The sequence below is a fragment of the Propithecus coquereli genome, unplaced genomic scaffold (genome assembly GCF_000956105.1).
Source record: "Propithecus coquereli isolate 6110/MARCELLA unplaced genomic scaffold, Pcoq_1.0 Scaffold48, whole genome shotgun sequence".
Lineage (NCBI taxonomy): Eukaryota > Metazoa > Chordata > Mammalia > Primates > Indriidae > Propithecus > Propithecus coquereli.
In genome coordinates, this window is record NW_012150618.1 from 466,275 (window position 1) to 479,018 (window position 12,744).

The 12,744-nt window shown below is 40.9% G+C and overlaps 1 protein-coding gene across 1 annotated transcript in view; it reads right to left on the minus strand.

The window, feature by feature from the left end:
* Positions 1-12,744, minus strand: part of MTHFD1L (methylenetetrahydrofolate dehydrogenase (NADP+ dependent) 1-like) — a 213,743-nt gene that overhangs the window by 122,711 nt on the left and 78,288 nt on the right. The window contains exons 19-20 of the mRNA XM_012655557.1: positions 11,777-11,845; positions 8,301-8,412 (exon numbers count right to left, since the gene is read on the minus strand). Coding sequence (XP_012511011.1) covers positions 8,301-8,412; positions 11,777-11,845 — 181 coding nt within the window. The remainder of the gene's footprint in view (positions 1-8,300; positions 8,413-11,776; positions 11,846-12,744) is intronic.

Genomic DNA, 12,744 nt, shown 5'->3' on the forward strand with positions numbered 1-12,744 from the left:
ATCACACATGACAATTACATGGAATTCAAATGTCAGGGTCTATAAATAAAATCTATTAGAACACAGCCACACTCATTCATAAACATTGGCTAGTTTACGAGTTTACGTTGTGCCAATCGCTGCCTTTTAAATTGAATATTTCTGACAGAGACTCTATAACCCACAAAGCCTAAAATATTTATCATTTTGCCCTTTACAGGAAAAATTTGCTGACCCCTGTTATAAAACAATGCAGACAGTAACATTTATTAATATAGAAAATTTGAAAACACATAAAAAATACAAAAAAAAAAGCTATACATCTGTGATTCCCAAATACACACTCAGTCGCCGTGAAGCGTGGCAGTAAACTCCCAGGAGCCATGGGATATTTTCAATTTTTGAGGGAAACATGGTAACACCTGACATCTGCTGGACACTGCAAACCATACTGCTAGTTTGAGGTCGTTCACCGTTTCAACAACAGTGCTTTACATTCCTTTCAATGACATCATATATTTGCAAAGCAAAATTTTTGGCAGGTGCCTCAGTAAAAAGCGAAGTCCGCGTGAAAACTGACGCGGAACGGGAAATGAGGTTGGACGTGTCGACTGGTTACAAAGGTTGAGAAGGTGTTCAGTGCCCAACAAGGACACGCATCTCATTAATAATGTATGGTAGTTATTTAAGAACAAAATATTAACAATATTATTTTTTCCTTTGAATTCCTGTATATTATGTTCTCAGACAGCTACTAAATTTTAAGGGCATAAACACCCATTCAGCTGTTTGGACCTAACTACTTAATAAATGGAAGCGTTAGGTATTTCTTTCAGCCTGGGCTGCCATGAACAACACCGCAGAGCCATCCAGCAGGAGTGTCGTGAACAGAGAAGATCTGGGAACCTCCGGGACACACACATATGTGGTAATAGTCTGAACACACCCCCAGAAATGGTAACCCTAATCACAAGAGTGCTCCCCTCTAGAGAAGCAGAAAAAGAGTGAGATCAAGGAGAGATTCACAGGAATTTCAATTGTCCCCAAAGTCTGATTTTTTTTTAAAAAAACAAAAGCACATACAGCAATAACTGAAGGTTCTGGTGAAGCTGAGTGATGGGAACATGGGTGTTTATTAATTTGCACATTTTCCCATATAGTGCATACCGAGAACATTTTACTTTTTCATTTTTTTTTCCCCAAGGGCAGGGGAGCAGCTGTTGAAAGAAAAGAGGGCTCCTTTATATAAAAACAGGAGAAGAGAAAGGTGAGGTGAGGCAAAGGCCGGTCCAGATAGTGAGGGAGGAATGAGATTCAGCACCAAGCAACATAAAAGAAATCAGAACTCCAGGAACAACATAAAACAACCTCCCCTCAGAGTTAGGCTTTCTTGAATACAGGGGTTAAAAAACACTACCCAGGATTTCCTGAGTTAGCACATGACCTTTGGCCAGGGTCTCCAATAATCCGGCACTTCTTATCCTTGACTGAATTATGAATATGGTCACTGCAGAGGGAATTGGGAGTATCATAACAGAAGCGGAGCCTAGGCTGGGATCGGGGTTTTTAAATAACGTACACAGGGTGCGGCCCGGGAGAGCTAACGCTTAGAAGCCCGAGGACCACTCAACGTCAGATTTTTTTTTAAGGGTGGATGAAATCATAGGAATGTTTAGTTTGGCCTGGTTTTCTTCTACCAAAACGAAGGAATATTTAAATTTCATAGCAATAAAAATGGAAACGGAGAACAAGCCAGTAGCTGGGTGTAGCCACCAGCAGAGACCTCTGAAGCCCAAGAAGAAAGATTTAAAACTGTCCCCAAAGGACATGGGCTGAGGGGAGCAGCAGGAAGACAGAGTGGGACTCAATGAAATCACCTTTGATCAGCAATCTACTAGGGAGGAAGAAATGTTATAAGTAGGAGGAAGAAAAGGAAAACAGAACAAAACAAAATAAAACAAAAGCAATCCATCACTGTCAGCACGTATTATGATACATTGGCACAATATAATTATATTGGTATTCTTTGTAAAGTGTGACCATCTGCCATAGACAGGTCATCTGAAACTGGTTTTTAATGGGACTGGGCGGGAGCCAGGTAAACAGAGTTGAGAAAATCCCCGAAGGCAGAAGAGCCCACTGACCATCCACAGGCTTTGGCCAGAGGCGCCCTCAGGCAACACCTTCTGTCACTCACTGTCTGGACGATTGTGGACAGGTGTCATAATCTTGCTAAGCTCCCGCCACATAGTCTGTAGGACGAGGATAATAACACTGACCCCATGAAACTGTTGTAAAGATTATGTGAGAATGTATACAACAGCCTCGGCGCAGGTCTGACGCTCCGGAATGGCTCAGAAGATGGGGGAGTTTATAATGAAAATATTAGCCAGGCTTTGTTTCCCAGTCCTACTCAGTTTGTCTTGGAACTGTGATGGCTATTCGTTCGGATCTCTAAATCCTAATCCTGAAATGTTGGAGGCCAGGATCATTGCATGTTTTAATTGCGTAGCGGTCTTGTATTTCTCTTCTGCTGCGAGTGTGTTTCTGCTCATGTACCCAGGAAGCACCTGTGTAACTCTCTACAGAGAGCGACCTGGATGGACCTCGAGCACCACCTGAGCAGAGGTCACAGTGCAGTGAAGAAGGTTCAACAACAGCCACGAGGCTATGAGATGGACACCCACACATCTCTATCCTTCTTGAGCCATGGTCCTCTTTGAGAATTTAATGAGAATTGTAAAGACTCTCTCCAATTTTTTTTTTTAAGGCATATATACCCATATGTATAAGTCTGTATTTAATTACTAGGGGGGTTTGTAGATCTGAGTCTATCCATAGATCCCCTGCTGGCTGGTGACCCTCTGTTAAGGACCCCTGGCTGTAAGAATGTAAGTGTTCACTACACTCCCCAGCAAAGGGCAGGTCTTTATCTGAAAACTGGAATCAAAACCAACTAAGAGAACAGAAAACAAATTTTAAAAATCCAAAGTTCATGTGTAACTTTGAAATCCCTACACATAGTTTATATATGAGATAAAAAAAAAAAGCAAACAGGAACTCAATATTGTTTTTTCCTTTCTTTCTTTTCTTTTTTTTAAATAACATGGTTAGGGCTTGATGCCAAATAAATGTTTGCCTTTACAGCAGTAAATGGAAGTTAGGTGGGCTCCCATGAGGACTGTTGAGTAATGGGAGAAACAGCCATCCTGGTGATCACAGCACTTTTTCAAAAATTCTCATAAAGTGTTTTGCTCTAGTATGACAAATTCATGCAATTAATTAAATAAACATCACTCTATTTTAAGTCTAAATGGGCTATTGATTCCATTATCTATGACAAATTACTCACAGTAGACAAAATAACCCTTCCTTGCTTTTTTTTTTTTTTTTTTTTGAGACAGAGTCTCGCTGTGTTGCCCCGGCTAGAGTGCCCTAGCGTCAGCCTAGCTCACAGCAACCTCAAACTCCTGGGCTCAAGTGATCCTTCTGCCTCAGCCTCCTGAGTAGCTGGGACTACAGGCATGCGCCACCATGCCCGGCTAATTTTTTCTATATATTTTTAGCTGTCCAATTAATTTCTTTCTATTTTTAGTAGAGACGGGGTCTCGCTCTTGCTCAGGCTGGTTTCAAACTCCTGAGCTCAAACAATCCACCCGCCTCGGCCTCCCAGAGTGCTAGGATTACAGGCGTGAGCCACCCGCCCGGCCTGTGTTTGCTTTTTGTAAGAACGAAATATCAGACGAAATGTACTTCAGCAACACCAGTAATACGAAGAAAATTCTATCTAAGTGATGCCCACCATCTCTCAAGGTTCTTAGTTAATCAATATAATACTTAATCTCTCAGTGCACTGTACTCACCACTGAGTTTGTTGGCTCCGACATTACAGATTACTGGGGAGTAATCTGTACTGTCTTACTTGTCTTTGATTCCCAGCTTCCTGACACAGAGCAGTAGCACAGTAAGTGTGTCGTGAAGTAAATTATTTCAAAGAACTTTCGTCTATTTTCAATTCCTTTTCTTCCAGGGTATACATAGAAATGAAATTGGCAGATCATGTGCTCATTTTCAGTCTTACCTGGAAATTCTTTGTAAAATGTGACCATCTGCTGTAGACAGGTCATCTGAAACCTCTTTTTGCTCTTTTTCTGAGAATTACTTTTTAAAATCCTTTGCCTGTTTTTTGACTGAATGATTCATCTTTCTCTGATTTATCAGTCTGCAGTCCTTGGTGTTTTATATATTCTGAATGCCAGTGATTTGTCTATTACCTTTGCAAATGTTTTCTCCCAATCTGTCACTTGTCTTTTAACCTTGTGTCTTTTATCAAACCCAGTTTGCTTTTTAATGTAGCCCAAATTATCAATCTTTTTCTCTCTCGGGTTTGAACTTTTATATTTTAAGAGGTCCTTCCCTAGTATGAGGTGATAAAGACAGTCTCCTACAAACAACGGTTTTTATAAGCATAAATTCTTCCTTAGACTTCAGGTAAACCTTATGCCTATTGCATCTAACTTCTGGAGAAGGATGTTAAAATGTAGTTCTTTTTGTCACACTTTTGTTTCAGGCCACAAAACAGTGTGGATTGCTTACATGCCAATGAATGATGCTGGCCGACCCAGCAGGATTTGCAAAGAAGCTGTCTGAAAATAGATTTTGTATCCGTTAGCCCAATGATCACCTTGAGGTTTCAAAACATTAGAACCCGGGGAAGGATTTCTTCAAAGAAAGTTAGGGTGGGCCAAATCCAACTCCCTTCCCACCACCCTGTGGGAAGGGTTCAGAGCTACTTCCCTCTTTTCTCAAGCCAGTGAGCAAGGCTTCAGAAGACCAGCTGGAATGGCTCAATACATGTCCCCTGCCAGAGGTCAAAGGTTGGTGGTGCCTAGAGACCAGGTGTGGAACCGGCAGTAGGATTGTCTAACAGTGATACCGCCCAGATGCTTCTGCCAAGCATGTGAGGACTTCAGCCGTAAGAGGCTCCAAGGTCACCTACACACACCAAAGCTTCAACCCCATGGGGGGGGCCGGGCCAGCCTAAGTGCAAGACTAGGTTGACAGAGAAGAAGCCACGGTCCCCTTCCCATCATTGGCCAGAGGAGGCCCAAGGTGGGGGAGGTGAGGAGCTCAAAGCTGAATGAAATTTGAAGTTTTTGATTTTTATGTAGACTAGACATACATTTTTTATTAAAAGGGGGCTATTCTTGTGACTGAAAGTATCCCAAGGAACTAAAAAAAATATATTTTAGAGGGATCAGATATTAACTGAGAACGAGAGGGAGGGAGCTACTATAAACTTCACCCAGGGCAGGGAATGAACAGCCCCGAGGAACAGGCTGAGGCAGGTGACGGGAGGAAGAATGTCATCTCCTGGCTGCTCCCTATCCCCGCTGTCCAGTACGCTGGCTTTGCCGTCAACATTCAAATGGAGCTACAGCATCCATACAGCACCTTCGTGAGAGCTTAACGCTACAGGGGCCACAGTCCTATGGTCTGTACATATTTATGTATATCAGTCATTGTCACATATTTGTGCACAATAGAGTATGACTTTTATACATTAAAAGTAACATAAAAGGAGATATTTGTACACCTATGTTCATAGCAACATTATTCACAATAGACAAAAGGTAGAAGCAACTCAAATGTCTACCGATGGATGAATGGATAAATGAAGCATGGTTTAGGCATACAATGAAATGTTATTTAGCCTTAAAATGGAAGGAAATTCTGACACCTGCTTCATGGATGAACCTTGAGGACATTGTGCTATTTGAAATAAGTCAGTCACAGAGGGACAAATACTGTGTGATTGCACTCGCATGGGGTACACACACCTAAAGGAGTAAAATTCGTAGAGACAGAAAGCAGAACGGTGGTTGCCAGGGGGGCAATGGGGACTGTTTAATGGGCATAGGATTTGGGCTTTTGCAAGATGAGAAGAGTTCTGGAGGTTGGCTGCAAGACAAAATGAACATACTGAACCGTGCACTGACAAATAGTTAAGATGGTAAATTTTATGTGTATTTTAAAACAATTAAAAAATAAAGTCATGATCAAAAAAAATACACTGAATTAAAAAAAGGAAATTTATCCTTCATTAGCCATATATCAACAGTGGAGTTACCACGTCTCGCCAGGTCTCAAGTCCTTTCAAAAGCTCTATTTTCCAGGTAAGGAAACTGAGGCAGAGAAGGGTTAACCTGCCTAAGGTTATACGACTTGAAAGGAGTTGAGTCAAAACCTCTAATCCATCCAGCGGTAGACAGATTTCATTGTCACGGAAATCGCCCCACTCACAGCCCCTTAGACTGGAAAGGATCATGGGAATAATTAGCATAATTGCTGACATGTGCATGGTTCTCTATGCTGTACCAAGCACGTTCTCATTTGATACTACTCATTTAAATACTGTCACATAGGTGTTCTTTTATCAAAAGAGGAAATCAAGCCCTAGAGAAATTAAGAAACTTGCTTCAGGTCACACTACCAGTTAGGGCTCTGATCCCACAGCTTCTAAGTCTAGATCCATGGCTACCCTTCCAAATCCAGCTCCTCATGTGGTCCAACTTACCATTTTCCAGATGAGAATGTCTGTAAGGACCACACCCAGAGAGACTAATGGCTTATCCAAGGTCACATAAAGATCGAGTTTATTTTGCATACATCATCAGCTTATACCTTTAAAAATATTTTGCCATGATAACACATATTCTATAAATATGCGTTTGACAAAGTAAGGATAGCTATAGAGGCTGAGAGCTCTGTCAGCATAAAACAGAGTGCCTTCCTTTAGAAGCTCCTCTATTCGCAGAGTTGATATATCAGAACCACCACTTCACTTATGTACCCAACTTTTCAGTGTCTGTCCTGACCCAGCCTCCTTGTCCATTAGCTCTACAATTATGCAGCGATCAATTGAGCAAATACTTAGACAGCACGTCTAGCTGCTCTCGTAGTGGATTTGGTACTGAAGCAGCAAAGTACATGAGAGCTGGAGAATGCAGACCTTTGGGGAATAAACTACATAAATCCTCATTTGATCCTGACTATCTGTCTATAAGGAATTTTTAAGAGTCTCAATAACCCTGAATGAACTTTGTGATGTCTAAGCATAAAAGTGCAGGGCTAAGTTCACTTCTGCAGCACACTCTTTTCTAGAAAATATAACTCACTTCTGAGTTTGATCCGAGGCTGCTGGTAAGTGCGAAAGAAGACATTGCGGCCCCTGATTACAGGCATACATGTATTTAATAGGATTTATCTGTTAGCATGTGAAATCTCCCAACATAATCCCTCAAGTGCCAAATTAAGGTGTTCTTCTGTGAATGCCTGTGCTTTGGGTTTTTTGTTGCTTGTTTCCTTGAAGCCTTAATATTGTGGGTGAGGCTGGGGGTGGCAAGGACTAAGCAGACTCTATGTCGGTTGCCCCTTCTCTCTGGTTGGAACATGCAAGAGAAGCCAAAGAGGAGCGGGTTCTACAAAGAGCTCGACAGGAGCAAAAGGTGTAAAGTCCTACCAATTAAAACTTTGGGGTCTATTGGTTGGGAATCTCACCTCCATTAGTTCACAAAAACAAGGAGAAACCTGATTTCATTTCAAGTTATTAGTACTACACAATGAGAGTAACAATGGCTAACATTTAATGAACACTTTCTCTTATTAAACTATATATACCATTAGATAGTATACTCCATGAGGGCAGGGACTAGGTCTACTTCTTTGTTTTCAATTTTTTTTTAAATAGAGATGAGGTCTCCATATGTTGCCCAGGCTAGACTTGAACTCTGGGCTCAAGCAATCCTCCTGCCTCAGCCCCCAGAGTAGCTGGAACAACAGGCACACATAACAGCCCAACTGGGCTAGGTCTGTTTTACTTACTGCTGTATCCCTAGATCTCAGTAGCATGCCTTGTATATGGTAGGTTCTCAAGAAATGCTTGCTGAGTGACTAAATAATCTCATTTAGTTTTCATGATAACCCTATAAGGTTTGATACAATATTGTAATCACAATTTTACACATGAGAAAACTGAGGCCCAGTAGTAATTAAAATGTGTCCAAGGTCACTCAGCTGCAAAGTGTCAGAGCTTATATTCAAACCCATATGTACCCAACATTAGAATCTACGGTTCAACCACAACATTAAGTTCACTAATATAGATCAGACCTTAGGGCTTTTCCAATAACGAGACCATCCAAGAGAGGGGGGTCTAAAAGAATGCGTTTCATGTCAGTATGGATATCACTTTAGTTCAGTCATCATTTTTTCAATTTCTTCAATATTCTGCAACAACTGAATTAAAAGAAATGACTTACCCACAAATCCTTCTTCACCAACCAGTTTCAGGGCAATTTTATCAGCCAACACTGAAGAGTTGCCATGAGCAATGTTGGCAAAGGGGCCAGCGTGCACAAATACAGGTGTCCCCTACAGAAGCAGAGGAACAAGTCAAAATCCCAGAAGACACATGGAAGCACAGAAACCGAGATCGATTTGTGTCAAACAAGGTGGGAAGGAGTGTAGGGTATTTAAAGACTCATCCAAGTCACTCTGCTTTCATTAATACCATATATTTAATGCACAAAATCTTTAAGAGAGTTAAAACACCCTGACTGGATCAAAGGAATAAATTCCCTATATATTCTAGAACAGTATCACTCTACACTTAATGATGAGCCAGTGAGAAAGAGCTATAAGAATTACAGTCCTTTCCTTCTATAATTTTCATAAGCCATGGTATTAGCTGCTTCAGTGACCAGGAAATAAACTATTTACCTAATTTCATTTTGCTCTGCATTATATTTTTGAAAAGAATGGAATTAGACTTTGATGGGCTAAGAGGTGTATTTATTTATTTTTAATTAAGAAATTAGTCGATTCAAGAAAATCAAAAGTAAGCATAAAAATCAAGACAATTAATAAATTGTGGATGTCATGGAAGGTCAACTACATAATAGTTAAGTTTATAGACTGTTTTTATTTTAGTAAGAAAGTTGCTGCTTTGATTTTCATAAGTTCTAAGTCTTTCTCATTGTTTAATTGCCTTCCAAGTTAGAAATCTGGTAACTATTAAGATAACAAAAGCAAAGAAAAATTTCACTCATAGTAGTATGTTGGAGTAATTCTTATTAATCAAAAGGACAAAAGAAACCAATTTAAGAGAACCATCAAAAGCTACAGATGTTAATTCTTTAAGCAAAATCTGTCTATATATTCATTTTAATCCCACTTCTACACTTTTCCCTTTTCCTTTATTGGTAATAGACCTTAACCCTACCCGAGAAGAATTTATCCACATGCGTTAAAATGTCCAGGTTTTATTCAGAGCCCAGCCAGGGCCACTGGGGTCTGTACACGAGGCCTCGGCTCCACCTGTGAAAATACAGGCTGCCCTTGCAGCGACATGGGGAGGGCAGGGAGCACTGTGGGGCCTGGGGGGCCAGGAGCTGTGGAAAATTCCCAGGAACCACAGTGGGCTGTTAGCTGACCATATTTCAAAGATGAGAAAGCTGAACAAAAGCAGGCAGAAAGAAGTGTAAGAAAAGTCATCGCTGAAAACGAAAAAGATAGAGTTTATCAAAGCCACTATGTTGAGTTCTCTATTTACTTCTCCTCCACAGTCCTCAAGAGGGAGAATAATACAAGGCTCTGATATGTTTGTACACATGGATGTGGAAATAAACCCCATAATAAACTGAGGACCATAAAACCCAGGTAGACATGTTGGTGGATATATATTATGTATGTTTAGTGGCTATATCTCTTTCTTACCATCTAGAACTTCCCACCTCTATCTAGATAAATCTTTTAAGTGCTCTGAAGAAAATATTTTTAAAAAGAACGTAAAGTCTCCATAACCTCCTAATCTCACCAGTTCCAGCATGTAGCTGCCTGCGGTAGGCTAGAGGCAAGTGTAAAAGTTGAACACAGACAAGGTCACAGGCTCCAACCCTGGACGGGCAGCTGGCTTCCCTCCTCTTCACACTGCAACCCTCACCAAGGCCATCTGTCTGAGAAGCACCATGCCCTGGACTCCGGGGGGACAGGTGACAGCGTGTGGCTGAATCAGCACAGACACATCACTGTTCCTGGGATAACCACACCCTCGGCAACATTTTAATTAAAAGAGAAAAGAACTTATATCCTTAAACATTTAAACATTAAATAAGATTAATATTTCAATTATACGTTTGCTTACTAGCAAAAGAACACTGTCCAAAAGAAATTTCTGCAATGCTAGAAACGGTCTCTATCTGCACTGTCCGATACCATAGCCACCAGCCACATGTGGCTACTGAGCACTTAAAATGTGGCTAGTAAAAACATTTTCTAATAAATAAATGCATAAATGGAAAGGTGGCTAAAATGAAGAACTGAATCTTACCTTTTATTTAAATTTAATTAATTTGGATTGAAATAACCATGTGTGGCCAGTGTTACCATATTGGACAGCACGCTCTAGCACATAGTGTTTCTGTCAGCACTGCACACGGCTAGCCCATGGGAAAATGTGAAGACCTCTCATAGCTTTCTTGTCTTGATTAAGTCTTCTACAGGGTGCTCAGCCTGGCTGTACACAAGAATCACCTAGGGCACCCAGGCCCGACCCCCAGACATTCTGGCTCACTGGGTTGGGGGTGGAGCCTGTCACCCGTCAGTATCCTTACATCTTCCCAAGTGCAGCCAGGATGGGGAACTACCGGTCTCCCACAACCTGCTGAGATGCGGCCTGTGATGACCTCCCAGGGGACTGACAATCAAAGGTCTTCAAATAGGAGCACTGAAGCACGATCCGCAAACTAATCAATGATTTTTACATTACCCTCTAACGTAGATTTGATTCCTAGTCACCGATTAGCTATGTAAATCCACAGTGACTACACAGGATCAAAGTAGCAGAAGTCATGCATGCAAATATTTTAACTGAAGGCTGTTTTATTTTTTAAACAGGCCCATTATCTTTTAAAGTCATCTTAAAACAGCCTATACATTAAATGAAAGATAGGCATAAACACTTGGAGAACAACAAGAACTGGTCGGGGCAACCCCATCTACTAATTCATTCATTAATGCAAATTAGACTTTCAGAGTGAGAAATATGTTAGTGGCCCAAAAAAGAAACTGGCAAATGCTATAACCCCAGACAACACCGTCTCCTCAACCCCCTCCCCTCTCTTCCATGTGTCTCTTTGCTCAACCTGATCCAGACACTGTTTGGGCCCAAATGCTGGGGGTCTCAGCCAGGAGGAAGAAATCGGACAATTACTAAATCAAATACATGTGACTAGTGACGAGAAAACTGGATTAAAATAGAGATAATTTGACAAAAAAAATTTAAGTTCAATAAAGACAAGAGCAGGGCAAGTCATGCACAAAACCAATGTTCTTACAAGAGTGGAGTACAGCATACTTTCCTGGAAAACATTTCTTAGCATTTACTGTGTATTGCTTGGGAACAAAAATAAAAAAACGAAAAATCCAAAACTTAATGATTGAGAGATTAAGAAAAAAAAATGCAAAATAGAAAACATAATGTAAACGTGGCTGTACAACCTACAAAAATATTAGACAGATACTAAGTTTCTACTTGGGTCAATTAAGCCAAGATATGGACCATATCAAAGAATCTATGAATACATGTTTAAGTTTTTGGGGGTTGACCAAGAGTTTATTCTCAAGCATCCTGCTGCCTGCCTCATTGGCTGGAAATGCTCCTGTTCTGTGGGAACACAAAAGCAATTTAATTAACACTAACTCTATAAAAGGTGACTATGAAAAGAAAACCACTTACTTCGAGGGTCTGCATCAGAGTTGGTTTTATTGCATCTTTCATCAAAACTGTCAAAGCACCCGTCACTCCCTACAGGAGAGAGAAAAACATTTAGATTCCTGACAAAAGATCCTCCCTTGGCTGTTTTTCTCCAGCCTGCTTCCTCGTTGGGTGTCCCGCAGGCACCTCTTGGCCCAGGTGACAGCGCTTTGCCTCGTTCATCTCATCATGTCAGCTGTTCTAAGATGTGCAGGGCACTGGGGAAGTAGCAGACCTTGTCCTTCCTCAAAACCTTCCTTGATGGTGTTTAAGAGGCTCGCCAGAAAACCGATCTTTCATCCACCAAAAAGTGTTCTCTGGTAATTTACGCACATTATATTTTCATTACCAGAGGCTTTACTCTTGCCCAAAGAAATAAGATGAAGAACCGAAACAAGGCTATTTACAAAGCAGGAATGCAGAGAGGTAAAGGGAAAAATCTAAAGGCACCCATTCTTGTTTCCCACTCTCTTTAAACCTTTTATCCTGCAGATAAAGAAGGCACTCAAAAAACTGCATTTGGTAGGCTTCATGCTCTCTCTCCCTACAGTGAAGCTGATGCCACTTATACATAAAATAAGGCAGCCCCCTGCCGGTCCTAGGAAGCCCTGGGTTGAGTTCCCTTTAAGTCCTCTTTCTCCAGTCCTGGAAAAGAAAAGAAAACGTAGAGAGAACAGGAATGAAGCCTGAGAATTACAGCAAAAAGTGTGCCGAAGAATGCCACAAGGCTATAGGTTGTTTTCTTTTGTTTATAAATGTGATGCCATTATTCACTTTGTTTTCTTTCTTTCTTTCTTTTTTAATCCCTTCTTGTTTGCTAAAGGCCCTGGGTGGTGTCTTGATGTTTTCAACAAATTAGTTATTGGAAGACTATGTTAAGTCTTCCAATGAGCAAATGCCTGTGAATATAGCTCTGGAAAAAACGTTTTAAAGGGTACTATTCCCTGCTG